This window comes from Leishmania martiniquensis, chromosome 36 (assembly GCF_017916325.1).
Source record: "Leishmania martiniquensis isolate LSCM1 chromosome 36, whole genome shotgun sequence".
NCBI lineage: Eukaryota > Euglenozoa > Kinetoplastea > Trypanosomatida > Trypanosomatidae > Leishmania > Leishmania martiniquensis.
Genome location: NC_090171.1, coordinates 2229121 through 2246453, shown reverse-complemented (window position 1 = coordinate 2246453; position 17333 = coordinate 2229121). Strand labels below are relative to the sequence as shown.

General features: G+C 58.8%; 5 protein-coding genes across 5 annotated transcripts; all 5 read left to right on the top strand.

Annotated features, from left to right (window-relative positions):
• Positions 1-209: 209 nt before the first annotated feature.
• Positions 210-1640, top strand: LSCM1_00615 (uncharacterized protein; the record flags this gene model as incomplete). Its single annotated transcript, XM_067318261.1, has 1 exon — positions 210-1640. One exon carries the CDS (start codon positions 210-212, stop codon positions 1638-1640), a length of 1431 nt encoding a protein of 476 aa, XP_067174366.1.
• Positions 1641-4343: 2703 nt separating this feature from the next.
• On the top strand, positions 4344-5894 carry LSCM1_00614 (uncharacterized protein; the record flags this gene model as incomplete). The annotated part of the gene is made up of 1 exon (XM_067318260.1): positions 4344-5894. One exon carries the CDS (start codon positions 4344-4346, stop codon positions 5892-5894), a length of 1551 nt encoding a protein of 516 aa, XP_067174365.1.
• Positions 5895-6724: 830 nt separating this feature from the next.
• On the top strand, positions 6725-12316 carry LSCM1_00613 (uncharacterized protein; the record flags this gene model as incomplete). The annotated part of the gene is made up of 1 exon (XM_067318259.1): positions 6725-12316. The coding sequence occupies one exon, from the start codon at positions 6725-6727 to the stop codon at positions 12314-12316; it is 5592 nt and encodes a 1863-aa protein (XP_067174364.1).
• Positions 12317-12975: 659 nt separating this feature from the next.
• On the top strand, positions 12976-13746 carry LSCM1_00612 (uncharacterized protein; the record flags this gene model as incomplete). Its single annotated transcript, XM_067318258.1, has 1 exon — positions 12976-13746. The coding sequence occupies one exon, from the start codon at positions 12976-12978 to the stop codon at positions 13744-13746; it is 771 nt and encodes a 256-aa protein (XP_067174363.1).
• Positions 13747-14634: 888 nt separating this feature from the next.
• On the top strand, positions 14635-16029 carry LSCM1_00611 (uncharacterized protein; the record flags this gene model as incomplete). The annotated part of the gene is made up of 1 exon (XM_067318257.1): positions 14635-16029. The coding sequence occupies one exon, from the start codon at positions 14635-14637 to the stop codon at positions 16027-16029; it is 1395 nt and encodes a 464-aa protein (XP_067174362.1).
• Between the last annotated feature and the right edge of the window lie 1304 nt (positions 16030-17333).

Below are 17333 nucleotides of genomic sequence, written 5' to 3'. Positions count from 1 at the left end.
TTCCTTCCCTCGTCATCCCTTTGTCGGCGGGCTTTTACCCGTCCCTCTGTCCCCGAACAGACTGAGCTTTTTGTAGACCACTGCAGCTTGTGGACTCCCACGCCAACTGCCCACTCCCCCTCTCTACCCCCAAACGAAAGCAACGTCACGGACGATTGGCTGACTTGAAGATTCACCAACTTCGTTGTGAGAAGGTGAAAAAGCGCGTGATGTTCTCCAGATCGATCCCGGCTTTGCTGAGGCGCCGGCCGCCGTTTGCCAGCTTCTTCAAGGCCGTAAGTGCTCCGCTCGGCAAAGCGAGGCAGGCGCAACGGATGCAGACAGCAGGCGTTCTGTGGCGAAGGACTGCACCGAAGTTTGGCATTCGCTTTTGTGCACCGCGTGTGGGTGCGGCGCTACGGATCTACCGCAAGGAAGGAAAAGCAATCAACCGGCAATTGCAGATGACGTCGAAGCCTGCGCTCAGGTCGAGGGGAGCACGGCCGCGGTCAACGCCGACGCGCACCCCAGCCTCCAAGCGCAGGGCAACCTATGCAAAGCTGTCGCGGCAGAGCAAGCGGAAAGCCGTGACTCCCTTTGCCGTATTTCGGACGGAAGTGATGCGGCGCACCAAGCTTCCGTACACGGCAGCAAACCGCAAGCGAGTACTGCGGCTGTGGATCATGACAGGTCAGCAGCGCTCGCTTTCGGCGCCGAAGCGTGTGGAGATGGCTGTGCGGCTGCTCAAGAAGGACCGCAAGCGCGTGAAGAAGCTCTCCATGAAGAAGAAGATCCGCAGGCCCCGCGCGAGGCGTGCCGCCGCCACAAACACAAAGAAGTCGGCAAGCCGCAACCGCGGCACGGCGGTGCGCTCAAAGTCTCTGACTTTGGCGAAGAAGCCGAAAAAGGCACTGAGGTCTCGTCACTCTCGCAAGGCAGTAGCACACCGGTCGAAGAAGAGCATGAGGGCGCGCGCGCCACGGAGGGTGCCTCCGAAAGGGGCGGTAAGCAAGGGGAGGGCCCGCAAGATAAGCGCGTCTCGAAAGGCTGGTGCCTCCAGAAGACAGCTTCGTAGGGTGCGCAGGGCAGCCTCGGCAAAGTCGAGGCCGCAGCTTCGCGTGGCCACGAGGAGGGCCAAGGCAGGGCGTCGCCAGCGGAACCCCTACATTCGATTTTACCGTCACATGCGCATGACGGGCCTCATCCCAAATCAACCGCGGGAGGTGGGCTCGCACCAGATCAAGGCGTTGTGGATGGAGACGCATTCCCTCAAAGGTCTGAATCGCCGCATTGCCCGTGCAACGCAACTTCTGGAGGAGCGGACAGGGTCGAAGTCGATGATAAGTCCGCCTCCCGTGAGCATCCCACCGCAAAAACACCGGAGCCCGAAGAGCCTGTCATCGATCCCCTCGCGGGTGCCGGCGGCACGCAAAGGCCTGAGCACCTTCCCGCTCAAACAAAGTGAAATCAAAGTACCTTCATATTACAACCGCAACCCTTTTGGAGCCACCTACGCAGCCTTGCTTCCGATGCTGCGCGAGATTCCGAGCTCGACGCGCATGGCGCAGGTTGCCAAGGCCTGGACGCGCACCACCGTGAAGAACGACAAGCGTAGCGCCAAGGCTCGTATTGCTGCTGTGGCAGAGGCATTGAAGAAGTGAGTAGGCCGTGTGTTGTGAGCGAAATGGTACGACCATGACGCCCTCACTATCATCTCACCCTTTTTTTCTCCAGTAGCAGCTGTGGCGGTTGGTGAAGCTTTTCATTTTGCTTTCGGTCCTCGACCTGCTGCCCTCTCTTTTGCGTGGGGCGCCCTTGCTCCTATTCCCCCCTCCTCCCCGCCCCGCCCTCCTCGCCGGCCGCCCGGTCTCATATGTCAGACACCGCAGCCCACGGCAAGTAGTCAGCTCTGATGTAGTGCCTCTCTCACCTGTCCATATCACCCTTTCCCATCGTGCTTCTCTTCTTTATCGCAATTATGAGAGAGTGTTTGTGTAATGTGGCGATAGTGTGGTGTGTGTGTGGGGGGGGGGGTAATCGCGCAGGTGCACTCGTTAGGGAACCGGGCGTGGATCGAGTCGTTGCCCCCGCACCATCTTCCGCCTCCTCTTCTTCCTTAGATTCTGTGACGTGGAGCGCTTTTTCTTTTTGCTCTTGTTGTAGTTGCCCCTCTCGTTCTCTGGCATCAGTGCGATCGCGCTGTAACGCTCTACAGCGGGCACATTCTGCTAGCCTGGTGTTTGCCCAGGGAGAACCCCTTTTTTTGCCTTTTCAGGCTTCTCATTGTGTTTCCGCGTTTTTTTTGCTTTCCCCGCATTGATCGCACCCCCTCTCCAATTTCCTTTACTGAAATTCATAGATGACACGAGCGGACGGCAACGTCCCACCCGCAACGCACTACTCGCCATCACTAACGCGTGGGCTGTCCATCTGAGAGGTCTGCGATAATGATGTCGGAGTGGGGGGTGGGGGGATGGTGATGCCCGAGTCGCAGAGAATGAGCTTGTCGTTGTGCCACGACTCGCGCTTGTGTACAAATGTATGCTTCTTTTTAGAGACCTGATACAAACGCTATGCCTCAGGCAGCCGTATTGTGTTTAGGATATACAGGCGCGCATGGGCTTGTCCGTCTGACAACGGACCGCCTCGCTCCCACTCTCCTTCCCTCATAGTGCTAGTTTCATGCATGCTGCGCTCTAGAGTGCAACAGGCACGTGCGTACCGATAGATGACCACGAATGACGTGTCCTGTGTACGGATGACAGCGCACGCTGCATGCTTCTAGAAGGACGAGAACGCAGCCAGCTTCCATGAATGGTTGCTTGGCTCCATAGATAGCTGGCGTACGCCAAGTGCGAGCGCGAGGCGCACGTACACGCACACCTACCGACATACACACTTTTAGAGACGCATTAAACCACTTAGCTGCGCTGTCTTGGTGAGGGAATTCGGACTCGCGATGGGCCGAAGTCGGTCAAAAAAAAGACTCAGTGTGCAGTAGCTGCCCCATCACATGTAGCGCGGGCTTCTGCTATCTTATTGCTCCTACCCCACCCCTTCCACTCATTCGAGGCGACAGTTCAACGACGTGCTTGTCGTTGGTGCGTATTCAGCGCGTGGTTTGTCCCCAATAGATCGGTGTGCGGCAGCACACGAGTTTCCGTTTCTCTTTCCCTCTCTTCAGTTTGTCTCTCTTTCCCATGTAACGGGCAGTAAAGCGAGAAAACGAAAAATGTGCTCTTGCAGGCGCCTCACCTCCTTCTCCTCCTCCGGCCCATCTCTCTGTGCAGCATGTTGGCAGCTGTGTGCGGGCGTGGAAGGAGGGGAGAGGGGTGAGAGAGAACGACAAGGCGGGAAAGAGGCCCTCGCTCGCGTGCAGATACTTTTTTTCATTGCTTACGATATGTTCTGTGCCTTCCCATGCCCGTTTTCTTCTGCGGCTTTCTTTCTTTCGCCCGCACAGGGGTCGCCGTGGAGCACCGCCGCGTGTCTCTTTGTCGTCACCTCTCCATTTCTCATGCGTATGTGTATGGAAGAGGAAGTGAGGTTTTCGGAAGGTGATGAAGGGGCTTTGAAGGTGGCGGTAAGGAAAGTATGCTGGGCGTGGAGTAGGCGTGCCTTCCTCGCACTTGTCTCAAGGCATACTGTGCGACGCTGTCAAAGGTGCTCCGCCCTTCTCTCTAGAATGCCGCCTTTCCCCTCTTCGCCGCTGGCGCATCATCTCAGACACGCACCTTTGACACGAGGATCCCTCAAACGACTCTGCACGGCTCACCCCTGCCGCACGCTGTGCGCGCAAATGCTCTCGCTGTCTCTCTCGCTCTTTCTGTATGTCTCGTCATCCCCCACACGCCTCTGTATCGCTGCCCTGTCCTTGGTGAGTTCCCTCACGCCTGCACGCACCATTCTGGGACCCCTCTGTTGCTTCTCTTCCTATTGTCTTTCAGACGTCGAGGATACGCGTTGCTGTCCGTTTCCTGAGACAACACCCGAGACACATACACACACACGCCTTTGCTGGGGACGCTCTTACAGCAGTGCACAGATAGAGGGGGTGGGTTTCTTTTTTTACACGGACCGCGACGAGTGATTACGTATGGAGAGAGCACGTGTGCACAGTGCCTCTGCCGTCTCATTGCTTTTCCTGTGATCTGATCACGAAGTGAGACGAGTCGGCGCTTCTGGCGTCTAACCCTCTCCTCAGCCACTTTTGAAGCGATACGTCAACCTCATATCGCTCCGGTTGTGTCGCCCAGAAACGCACCAAAGGCGGCAGTCGCGCATCTCAGGAGGGAGTGTTTGCTCGCTGGGTCAGCGTCTGGAGGAGAGTCGTCGTTCGATATCGCTGTTGCATACATTTCTGCATGCCGTCAAACACCTCTACTGTATCCTCCTCGCTCCACACCAGGGCTGCCGCGTCTGAATATATGCGCACTCTGGCAGTCTCGGTGCCCATCTCGGGACCCCCTGTTATTGCGGTTAACGGCAAGACGCCCGCTGCGGAGGCGGCGGCTCCCCCAGCGCCGCAACATGACAACTGGAAGGCGCACCTGGCTCAGCTGCTACACAGCATGTACCTCGTCAGTCTCATCGAGAAGGCACAGCTTGGTGCTATCCATTATAGAGGCACGGGCAGCTCCTACAAGGTCGCGAAGCCGCTCAGCAGCGCTGCCGCCTCTTCACCACCTGCCTCCCCAGGGTTCTTGGCTAGCCATGAGAAGCCGATGCATAGCGTTGCGATCGACGACCGCTGGCTTGACGCGATAATGCGCTACTGTCGCTTCACTTGTAGCGTAGATGATGTCGCGCGAGTGGCAATGGCCTTCAACGAGCTGGTGCGTGTGAGGTGGACGCTGCAGACTTCGCGGGGCTGTGCGGCTCCCCTGGCGCACACCCGAGGTGATGGCCTCCCTGAGGTGACGGAGTCGCTTTCCCTCTCTGCCCAAGATCAGAGCCTCACTTCAGTACGCGGCAAGACGATTTCTTCTGTCGGAGAGCTGCGCGGTCGTCTTTACCTCATGGCGAGTCATGTGATCTCTGTGGAGGAAGCAGAGGAACACTTGCAGAAGACTCTTCAGCGCAGAGGCACCACCGCCGCACAGCATGCGTGGCGCGAACTCGTGAATCGCCAGACCGCCTACGCCGCGTACGCCGCCTCGAGGGAGGGTGTCGCGATAGGGACCCATGGCGTCGAGGGCGGCGGCGATACTGCTCGCGGGTGGCGAGCACCCGACGCCACCACGGGCTCGCTTGAAGACTCCTCTGATACCGGCACCGGCGAGAAGACGGCTGCCTGCGAGTGGAGCGACGACCAGCTCCTCCAGCAACTATCGTCAGAGCTGCGCGCATCGCTTTCAGGGCCGATGCGGCGCGCTTTGCTTTCACAGATGCGCAGAGATGCGGCGCATACAGAAAAACACGAGCAGCACCGAACAGCCGAGCGACAGCTGAGCGAGCGCGTAGTGAGTGCCTACGAGCAGGTGCGAGCGCTGCTGGGTGGCAAGCAAGCCTCAGGCTGCAGTGCCTGGTCTCTTCTCGTCGCGATGCGTGATGAGAGTCGCTTCGATGACGCGCTTGACGCTGTGGCGCTGCTCTCGCGCCTCTTGTGTATTCCTGCATCTGGTCTCACGGCGACGATGCTACGGGAAAGGGAGGTGCGGGTCGAGTCTCAGCCTGCTACGCGGGAGTGTACGGCTGCAACGGCAACGGGCAAAAAGGTGCGCGGAAAGCGGAAGCGTGGGGCCGAAGAGACGGGCACCGCGTCGCTGCTTCTCGAAACGGAGACCGTGCTGGAAAGCGTGACAGACTTGCGGAGTCTGAGCGAGGAACAGCTTCAGCTTGTGCGAGTACAACTGAATCGAGCAAGCAGCTCGGTCAAGGGCGTGATGGTGGCCGTTGCTCAGCAGCGCGCTTAACGACGGAACTGCACCTACTGGCGGCTTGGCGCCTTCGACGCATTCCTCTTCCCTCTGCCTCTGCCGCGCGCGTCTGTGAAGCTGCGAAAGGGATGGGGGAAGGGCAAGAGTAGGCGGCGAGGGGGGGCGGAAAAAGCGTTACATGTGCGCATGGCGGTGAAAGATCTCGCCATCGCTGTGCTACCCTCTCTCCTTCCCGACCTCCCTCTTATCAACACGCACGCACGGGCCCACCTCACCCCATCTTCTCAAACTCACTCGCGCGATAGCTTTAGTGTTGCTCACTTCCGTTGAGGTGTTCATGCGCAGTGGAGATGATGGCGCTGGAGGACCACTAAAGAAAAAGAGGGAGCACCGAGGCGCACAAAGTTGTCCCGGCGGCATTCTCAGTGTCCTCCTGCCTCCTTTATGCGCTTCCTCTCCCTCTTTTCTTCTCTTCGCGCCCTCTTTCCCATCCTCCTCCGTCACGTAGGGTGGTCATGGTAGGAGAGATGACGGCGAGTGAATCTGCCGTCACGGCCGCCCCAGTCACACGTCCCCTACAAGGCTTCATACACACCTGCACTCGCCGTCGCTACCCCCGCTTCCCTCCTCCCTTCTCTGTCTCCGTCATGCTTCCTCACCATCATTTTTTTTTCGCGCTGCGCCGTCGGCGTTTCATCGGCGTCCCTTGGCCTCCCCCGTCCACGCCCATCTCAGTACACGGCGACAGCATACATCCCGGTACCTGGCAAGCTACCCGGCACAGGCGTCACTGCCTAAGCAGCCGACCCTCCCCTTTCTCCTCGCTGCCCGTCATAGACGCCTCGTTTGGTTTCCGCTCTTATAGTATGGCCCTTCACGCGACCACGCACCAGCTCACTGCGGCGTCAAAACTGCCATTGATACTGCTGTCCTCACCTCCACTGCGGCAATGCTCGTCCTTGTTTCAAGTAGGTTCAGCACAGGTCCTCCACCCCAGCGCGATCAGACTTCAGCTCCGCGATCCCGTGCCTGCCGTCTCCAAAAAGCGTAGCGGCGGCGCGTCAGTGTCGTATGCGAGGCAGAGTGAGATCAAACGCCGCGGCTTCAATGCGATCATTCGGTGGTGCGCCTACCACCAGGACACGGAGGGGCATGATTCGGCCCACACATGCGATGCATCAGAAGACATCGCCGACATGGATTCCAGCGTGCTCCGCTGGGTGCAGGAGAGCATCAGCAGCTTCTCCTGTGGGCAGTGCCTGGTTGTTCTGACATTCTTGTGCGATGTACTCCACCGCCGAAAAAGTGACGAGGCTGTCCGCGGCTCTGCAGAAGCGACGCCAGGTGCGCTTATCCGAGAATTTTGTGAGTGCATTTCCCTCTTGACGGTACGGTCCATAAGCAGTGAGCAGCTGGAGATTCAGCCGTTCCTGATTCTTCTTTCTGCCGCCTACGGACTGCATCGTATAACACACGACAACGCACTGCAGCTGTCATCCGAGCTGCTCGAAAGCCTCTCCTCCCCGCCGGCGCTGTGGTTTGCGCTTGTCCATCAAGTCAATCTCTACTGCCGTGCCGCAGAGGGCGCCCTGTCGGGCATGGTGGATAGCACCGCGGTCGAAGCCCTTCTCACCACCCTTCTCGTTTTCGATCCTGAACGAAGCCAGCGGTTTCTTGCCGCCCCTGATCGTTATCTCACTGCAACGGTTGCCAAGCGCCTTGAGGCACTCATCATGCCGGCCTTGCATGCGGCGCGACAGGAACGTAAGACGGTTGCCAGTGCACCGGCGTCAGCAGACATCCTCGTCGATGCAGAGCTTTCTCCGGAAAGCGGGTTCTCCAGTGGTAGCAATGAGTATGTGGCCGCGTCTAACGGCGCCGCGCCACTCTCCGTGGCTTCTGCAGTCGTGGGAAGCCGCGTGCGGGTATCGGACTTCGCTCAAATTATCGAGCACGCGCGCTTAGCTCCACCTGCGTGCCGAGCCAACCTGATGGAGTATCTTCTGTGCGTTCTGCGTCACCCGTCGACCTTCACCGATGAGGAGAGGCGCTATCTGCCTTCCATCTTCTCCGCCGTGCGCAGTCGGACGCTCTGCCGGCGTAGCTGGGTGCCGGACTACATCTTGAAGTGCTCAGCCACCATGGAACTCAATGTTCTCGCGGAAGTACTCTGCTACACGAAACGCAGGTCCCTGTACCGTGAACGAGTTTGCCAGATGCTGCGCAGTCGCTTTCAGCGAGGCAACGGCGCTGCGCCCGTGACAGAGTCGAAGCTGGAGCCGTCAATCGCTCTGTCTCTTCTGCTGAACATCGGGCTTCAGATGCCGTGGACGCTGTGCCGCCCGCTCCTCTGGTGGAGCCTAGCAGCGACACCAGAGGTACTGGCGAGGATGCCGACCTTTCCGGGAGAGGAAGGAGAGCCGGGGTTTAATCTGCCAACCATGGAACGACTGCCTCCGAGGAAGGTGCCTCTCTCGCACGATTTGTGCGCGCTCATTCATTTTCTAGTGCAATTTCCGCTGTGCTCGAGCCCGCACCGCCGTTCGGGTGAAGCTGAACGAGAGTCAGGCGCGGAGATGGCTCACATCACGAAGGCCGTCCTTTGCTCCATTGACTGGAAAGGGTGCACCGCAAAGACCTTAAGTGAGTCGACGCGGAGTAAAGGAAACTTTACGATGTTGAGCACCGTGGCAATTAGCACCCTTGGCGCGTATGTGGATGGCCGCCTCACCCATCAATATATCTCAGACGACGATGCCATGGAGGAACGTGCCTTTCTCAACGCGCTGGTGCTCCCCATCTTGAGGGACTGGAACTGCCCGCGAGTGAAGCGGGAGTCCCTTCCTGTCCTCGTCAAGACAGTGGCACTCTTGACGACAGAGGAGACGAAGCGGCGGTTGGTCACGCACATGATCCGGCTCACCGGGGAAGGGTATTTCTGTGATTTTTTCGCATTCGCTTGCTTTGTCGCCCCCTTAGCGATTGAGTGGAGGGTGGCCACACCGGAGCACACAGCGTATATCTTTCGCCAGCGTCACCTTTACATCCGCGGAACGGAGAGGCGCGCCTTTCAACACGCAAACGCACTCAAAGTGCACACGACGATCCTCCTTCGCACCGTGCGCTACGTGCTCGCGATCGGGGCGCTCGACGTCGGCAACGCTGCGGTCAGCGCCGCCCGTCGCGAGACGGTGCGGACGTGGTTTGAGCAATACCTGCTGCACCTCACGGAGGCTGAAAGCAGCGGCAAGGACGGGGCGCTGCCGACGGATCGTGCCGGTGCCGCCGCAGCCGCAGCAGCACCGCCAACACGCGAGACGAGTTGTGCGGAAAAGAGCGCGAAGGAGACGCTGCCTACAGAAGGGGCGGGCGACGCGCCGGCTAGTGACCGGGGCAATGAGAATGACACCGAGGATGGGGATGACGCACTCGATGATGAACAGATCGCCATGGACGAGACACAGATCGACGTCGATGCCGCCTTCACATCTTCCGTGACAGATGCAGATGTAGAAGAAGTGTTGAGCCTCATGCTGCAAGTGGGATGCAGGCAGTCGCATCGCGCCATGCTGCACGTTGCGCGGCGTATGTCGGAGCGGATGTCAATGCTGGGGGTGGATGAGGCATCCCCAGCTTGGTGTACGCCCGCCCTGGCAGCGTCCTCGGACGGGAACGCAAAGAGGAGCACGCAGCCTCACACCTGGGCAGTGCATGCAATGAATGGCGACCCCATCTCAACCACGGGCGACGAGCACTATTTCCTGGTGCTGGCCAGCGTTCCACCTCTCGCTGCGCACTTTGTGTGTGCTGTTCGTGTGGACAGCTTTGCCGCGCCTTCGGTACTCCGTCCTGCCTTCTTGCGGGCCCTTCTTGCGAGCTGCGACCTCGGCATTTTCCACCACGTCACGTGCGCCTTTCTCATAGCGCTCAAGAGGCGGCGATCGAAGCCGACCTTGGTTGAGGACCTGCAGGCTGGGGTCATCGCTTTCGCGACCTTGCAGCACCGCCTCGCCGTGAAGCACACCGAGGACAGCCAGATGCAGAGCGCTGCGGTTTCAAAGTCGATCGCCACATTTTTACACCACCTCACGCTTGCGGTGTCGCATTTTCATGAGGGGCAAGTTAGGTTCTTTCTCACCCGCCATCTAGGCGGAGACCCCGATGCTTCGGCATCGAGTGAACGGAGTCCGACTCCTCCCCACAGCACGGCAAGCCTGTCAACGGAGCTGCAGAGCGCTTTGTCGCAAGAGGACGTTGTGCGAGACGATGGGGACGACGCCTCCGAGGAAAAGGACGACGCTGAGAGTCACGCAGCAGTCCACGCCGAGCTAGAGGCCTGCCTCCTGCGACTGATTCCCTATCTTCAAGCTGTCGAGCTAAAGCAGCTCGGTCTTGCCCATCTCCAGGGGCTCTGCGTCTTTTTTCCTCGCGCTTCCCGGTTTATGGTGCAGCAGCTGCAACCGCAGTTGAGTGACTTCAGCCAGCGAGAGCTTCTGCAGTTGGTTGCGCAGTATCCTGCCGGGGCTTCGGAGGTGCTGGCGTTGCTTTCAGAGAGAGAGATGTATGCCAGTGTCGACCTTAATGATTACGTTGCGATCGCAAAGAAGCTACCCATGCAAATCAGCGAGGCTATTGTTGCAGCGCATCTGCCAAGCATGACGAACGCGTGGGTCGTACGCGTGCTCTCCGCGTTGGCAGCACGCCATGAAGAGATGCCGCTCCCGCTGCTGCGGGCGTTGCTGGATCGGGTATCGACGGCGGCCGAGGACTTCAGCGAGTCTGAGAAGAGCCTCCTCATGATGGTCCTGCAAGGGTACCTCTGCTTCCGCACCGAGTGCGACTCACTCGAAAAGCGGCTGACGCAAAGAAAGTCATCGGGTACTGAAAGTAGCGTGCCGAGCATTGATGAGATGTTCTGGGCCACGACGTCGACGGCGCCCATCGTGGACGAGGCAGAGCAGCACGAGCGTCGTGAAATGCTTCGCGTGTGCTGCGACCGCCTCCTTTCGCTTGAGCACATCTCCACCCTCGAGGAGCTGCGGAGCTTTCTCATATCATACCCGCCCTCGCTGCACCAGATGCGTGAGCAGGGCGTTGTGGCGAAGGTCGAGCAGAAACTTCTGCCGAGCATTCTGGCCGCCACACCGCCTCAATGGCGCGAGCTGGCGGCGCTGGTGCAGCTGCTGGCCGTGCACCATGTCCTCCCGCCATCCACCGTGGCCATCATTCTCACGTCCGTCTTCGGTGAGGCGCAGCTTACCAGCTTGTACGAGTTGGCGGTCGCGACGTCCGACAGCGATGCCGTGTCCGCCTTGGCGGCGCTTCTGCAGGTGGCCGCAAAATGTGCGGAGGTGACCACGGCGGGAGATTCGTCATTCCCTCTACTGCCGATCACCGAGCTGGTTCTGCGCGTCTTCCATTCGGTGCAGCACTGGCTGGCCGCCCTTAAACAGCTGCTCATGGCCACCACCTCGTGCCTCTCAGGGACGGAAGAGACAGCAGCTCGCCATGTGTGCGGGTTGCTCCTGAAACGAAGCAGCGACCTGAAGCCGAGTGAGTTTGCGCGGCTGGTGCAGTGCATCAGTCGTCTCAGGGCATGGGATTTGTTGGGGGTGGGGTCCAAGCGAGGCCTTGCCGGCACCGCCCAAGGCGAAATCCTCTCCTTTGACCGAATGCTGGCCTCTTGCTACGAGCGCGCCGACGCACACAGCCGCTGTGTTCTCCTAAAAGCCATCGCCATGGACACAGCCGTGCTGCGCCGCTTCGAGACGATTGTCTTCCCTCCAATCCAAGGTGACGTCCCGCTGCTCCCGTCCGAGGACCTGGAGCTTGTGCTCATCGCTGCTTTGCAGGCCAGCGACGAAGCGCTCGTGGAGCCGGTGCTGGACGCCATCGACACGCGAATGTTGCCCATGCTTGATCAATGCCGTCGCAGCGCCATTGTGCGTCTATTACAGTGTCACGCGCACTTTAATATCGACGACGAGACTGTCGTGACGGCAGCGCTTCAGGCTCTCGAGCGCCAGGCCGCCACCGATTTGAAGCTTGACGTCCCTCAGCTGCTCAGCTTGCTGCAGGCTGTTGCCACCCTGCGCGTGTTGCAGTCGCCGGAGCGACTTCTTGTTCTCTGCTTTCAGCGGCTGGAGAAGATGGCCTCGACGCTGACACCACTGCAGCAGTATCAGGTGGGCAGACTGATCCTAGACTTGGAGATGGGATACACTAGTAGCGTCAATGCATTGGTGCTTCATATCCTCGACAGCCGCGATGGGGCACGGGGACATAAGCAGTTCCAGGCCATGACGGAGGAATTGTGTGACGTGTTCGAGGTCGAGCTACCGTCTCAACTGCGCGCGTCTCGCCTGCGAAAGGTGAAGAGTGAGCAGCGTGTGAAAGACTTCTGGTCTGCTCAGCGCAGGGTGAAGCAGGAGGCTATGCGGCATCGCTGCCAGTGCTAATGTCACCTTCTCTCTCTCTCGTAACTGCAAAGCGCGCGGCGAAGGTGTGGAGTGGGTGCGGGCAGGCAACCTCCCACGCAAGCGGACTCTTGGCGCCACCGGTGGAGTGGCGCGCGATAGTGGCGAAAGGGACGTTCATGTCTTCCGCACCTCATCAGCGCTCCCTCGATGTCACGTACACCGATGCCACAGATTACAGAGATGCAATGGCGAAGCTATAAAAAAAACGAAGGTAAAAGCCGTACAGGACAGGCGCTGGAAATAAGGGCAGAAGCGAAGCGGCGGCGGCGGCGCTGTCCTCCTCGCACACACCTACACACACAATCACACAGGCGTACTGACAGACAGGCGCGGCCGTGAAAGCGGAGGAGAGGAAGGAAGACAAACGAACGCCTTACGCAAACACACGGCGACGTACGCATCTTCTTTCACGGTCAATGCAAAGCTTAGTGGGGCATTCGTGACCCGCATAGTGCCATGAATTTCGCACCTCTCTACCTCTCTCTGTGTGTGTCTGTGTATTTGTGTCTTGACTTCTTTGGATGTCGTTGCCGTACCAGGCTGACGAACTGACCACCTAAAGAGTTCTCGGTAGTCTTCATTCGGCTCACAGACGATTTCACCAAACCAAGAAGAGATGCGCGTAACTGCACGAGACCATGCTGCAGAAAGACGACGAAAAGCGGCTGACGGAAGTTGACTGCCTCACCTCTTCGAGACAGTACGATCCCCAAATCATCTTTCACGTGAACGTACCGCGCAGGGGGTACCATACGATCGACTGTAGTGCCTTTGTCCGCTGCAGCGCGTTGCACGTGCTAGACCTCTCCGGCAACAAGCTGAGCACCCTATCAGGGATGGAGAGCGTAGCGCCGCAGCTGACGTTTCTCAACGCAGCCGAGAACAGCCTTCACGACATTCGCGCGCTGGCCACTTGCGCGGCACTGGAGCAGTGCATGCTGGAGGGCAACAAGCTCCCCTCCTTTGCCTCTCTTGAACCCCTCGTGACGCTCCCGTGCCTGAATACGCTGGTCTTGCAGAGGCGCGTGCTTCTCCAGAGTGGTGACACGGGCCTGGGAGGGTCCCATCAAAGCTCCGACAAGCTTTTACTCCTAGACAACCCAGTATGCCGTGACGCGGTGGCGTACAAGGAACACTTCCTGGCTAAGGTGCCGCATGTGCGTTGGGTTGACGGGGTGTCGGCCTATCTACGCGCGAGGATCCTAGCAGAGGGCAACGCCAAGGAGTCCGATGAAGGCACGGCGAACTCCGCTACGGCTATTGTGGACGCCGCCGTCCGATCCTTCCAGTCTCTCGGCATGGAAATGACAGCCCTCCTCGATGAGGAGGCGACCCTACGGCGCCAACTGGAGCACGCTGTAGCTCGATGTAAACCAAGCACGGCCACCGCTGCAACACTCGCACCATAGCACGAGTCAGAACGAGAGGAGCGACTCTCACGTCGTTACGAAAGGAATGTCGATCACTCGTTGGCGATCGTGCGTCTGGCGTCGGCTGCTACGGCTGGCGTGTGTGTGGCGGCGCATCGCAGGGCGAAAAAAAAAGTCCAACTCTTCTCATCGCCCGTCCGTCGATTTTATGCCTAGAGGTTGTGGCATTGCTATGCTTGTGTGTGTGTGTGTGCATGTGGATATGTGAAAGGGGGAAGGAGGGGCCAAGGTCTCCCTCTTATAGGGGCACTCGTCAAGGCGAGTTGACAAACTTTAGCCACTCACTCACCCGCCCCCCTCTCCAGACAAAAAAAATGAAACAGGCGTTTGATTGAGTTATTCGTACGCTTTAGAGAGGTCTCTTGGCGAGCGTCCCTCCGCCGTGCACTGGAGTGGGCAGCCGGTCTCTTTGATCTTTGCCTCGATGGAAGGAATGAGTGTAAGGGGCGGAAGCGACTTCTGCCTCAGCAAAGACGTTTTTTTTTTTGCAACCGTTGCACTCCTTCGTGTGACCGCTCGATGCATCTGCCGGTGGCGCTCGCCAACGCGCCGCGCAGTGTCGCAGCCGCTTTCCACGCACTGTCGGCCGCCCTCTCTTCGTTTTTGCTCTACCGATGCCGTTGCGTCCGCGCCAGTGCATCAATCCAACATGCAAAGAGAGCGAAAAGAGGACTGATTCGACGGCAGCCGAATATTAAAAAAAGGGCCGTCGACGACTGTCCCACCATCGTTGCTGCACACGTGCGTGTAGAGGCGGCCATGGCAGCCGCGTCTCATCTTGTCGTCTCCTCCCCTAACCTTTTCTCTTCGCAGGACACGCGGACACTCATATCGGGGCGCGCCTAAAGTCAGCGTACTTGACGCCGAATGGACTCGTTAGATCGCATCCAAGAGGGGGACTACGTCTTCATCAGTGGTGGGGGGTCGAGCAAGATTGTGCATGTCCAGAAGGATGTGAAGGTGCGCCTCGGGCGATCTGGGGCGGCGTTCACGACGACGATGATTGGCATGCGCTACGGTGGTGTGTGCCACCTCGACCACGCGGGGAAGAGGTTCGTGGCGAGTCACGAGTACCCGGATCTGGACATCACGGAGATCGGTGAGGGCGAGGAGTTGAAGGATAACCGCAACTTGGTGGACGATAATGCGAATCAGCAGCTCTCCAACAACGAGGTGGCCGCCATTCGCCGCGAAAAAGGCCTCAACGAGCTCCTCCAGACCCTGGTGGAGAAGAGTGCGAGCTACCGCACCAAGACCACCTTTGCGCAGGAGAAGTACCTCAAGAAGAAGCAGAAGAAGTACGGCACCCTTTTCAAGGTGGAGCGCGTCACGGTCGACAACCTAGCGGAGTACTACGTGCCCACGATCAACCCGTCCGACAGCGTCTTCGGAGACGCGCGGTGCCTTCGCCTGCGCGCCGACACGGTGGCTCTCATCCTCCATCACAGCGACGTCCATCACAACAGCCGTGTCATCCTGTACGAGAAGACGAATGGCGCACTGGCCGCAAGTATACTCACGCGCATGTCTGACGAGGGCCGAATCTTTCAGATCCTCAACAAGAACGCACAGCCGGACCCAACCACTGCCATCAAGATGCTCAAGCTACCTCTCGTCAAGGAGCGGTGGAAGGCGGTTCCCCGTAACCCCGGGTTTCTCGAAGGGCTGGAAGAACCGGTCCAGGAGTCATCGAGGGGCACCACCGAGTCAAGTGCGAAGGCCGTCGACGGCGCTGCTGCAGTGGAGCCACAGCAGCGTCACCACACCGGTACCGGGGTTGCTCAGTGGATGAAGGGTCGCGAGGCGCGCCAGCTCCTGCTTGAGAATCCGGCGGACTCCCTCGTCGTCTGCGACGACGAGGCGCCGCAGCGCGCTGTCGCGGACCTCTTCCCCTTCCTCGCATACGGTGGGCACCTTGTCGTTTACAGTCCGTTTACGGAAGACCTCACCGGCATCTTCGCTGCGCTACGAAGCGACTGTGTGAATATCCAAATATCCGAAACGTGGTACCGCTATCACCAGGTGCTGCCTAAGCGCACCCACCCGACGGTGAACATGAGCACAGCAGGTGGCTATCTCCTCACGGCGATCAAGGTCGACCAAAGCCTCTTGAAATCGAGGTCCATGGCGGCGGTGACAGCACCCCCTCTACCGGCTACGTCGGTGGCAGGTCACAAGAGGTCAGCCTCGGAGGACATCGATGACATAGCGCCCAAGAAGGCGGAGAGAGCAGATGCTTCAGATGTGGTAAGTGCCAGCTGACCTGTGCCGCGGTGTGTCACTGCTTAGCGGTCATGGCAAGTCGATTAAGTGAGGTGCAGGTAAGAAAAAAAAAGAAGTATCTGTTCAAAAAAGGCCTCAACAACCAAAGGGCGGCAGTCAAGACGTCGGAGCAGTGGTGCAGTACGAACATTCGCTCCGAATTCCATCCCCCTTTTTCTCTCCATCTCTTTCTCTGTCGAAAGCTCGTATGTAGTGAAGGAGGGCGAAAGGGAGGACGGGAAAGGGGTGAAGGTGCAGAAGCCCCCTGTGTGTATGCAGCCATTTCGTCGATGGAGACACACAAAAAAAAGCGCTACTGCGGGTGCGCGACGCGGCACGCCCCTCGGTGTGCCTTGCCATGCCTTTCCCCCCTTCCTCTCTCCTCCCGCCTCCTCTCCCAACCTCTCATCTGTACCCTCTTCTCTTGATGTGTCCTTTGTTGAAACCGCTCCTGCTTCTGCACCCTTGTGTGATCACTGCCGGTGGCACCATACATGCGCTGCGCCGCCTCGCATCCGCGTTACAGCCTTTTCACTTCCGCTCACGCACTCACAATAAGTTTTCCATCAACAACGGTTGCAATCAAACTTTTTTTTCGTCTCAGACAAGCTGTCTCTCTTGCCCAGGCCTCTTCCCCATCAGCTTCTTGCCGTCACCATGATCTACGATACCAACTCCGCTCAGTACCAGCAGTACCTCAGGTCCAGCGGCCGCCGTCGCGATGACTACGGAAAATCCAAGACGGCTATCGTGAACAAGCAAACAGCCAAGCCGGCGGGTGCGGCGAGCACTGGTCTGTAGATGGCCCTCTCTGTCTTGCATCCTTGTGAAAGGGGCCATGAGCTGCGTCATGTTGGCGATCTCGCACTGCCGCCGATGGGGCGCGGCATGTGCCAGAGTCGATTGAGATGCGCGGGGTGTCCGTGTCGTGGCCTCTGGCGCTGGTGCAGGCAGCACTGGCCGCCTGCGCCGCTTGTTCTGTGTCCTTGCTGCAGCAGGAGGCGGAGAGAGCGTTGTGCAGCGCTGAGTGTGGGAGGTTGGCCGCGGCACGTGAAGTGCTTATTGTATCCTCATCTTCCTCCCTATTTTCTCTTTCAGTGATGTCAGTCTCAACCGTCCGTCTTGAGGTGTGCTTTCTGTTTCCTCTGGTGTGAGTGTCTGTGTGTGAGTGTGTGTGTGTGTGTGTCTGTGTCTAATGCTAATCTCGAAAAACAAGCGACCAAAGCAACGTTCCCCGGGGAACACTTCGCACTCAGTAAACAACGAAAGCAGAAAAGAAAGAGGTGAGACGTGCCATGTCGGGC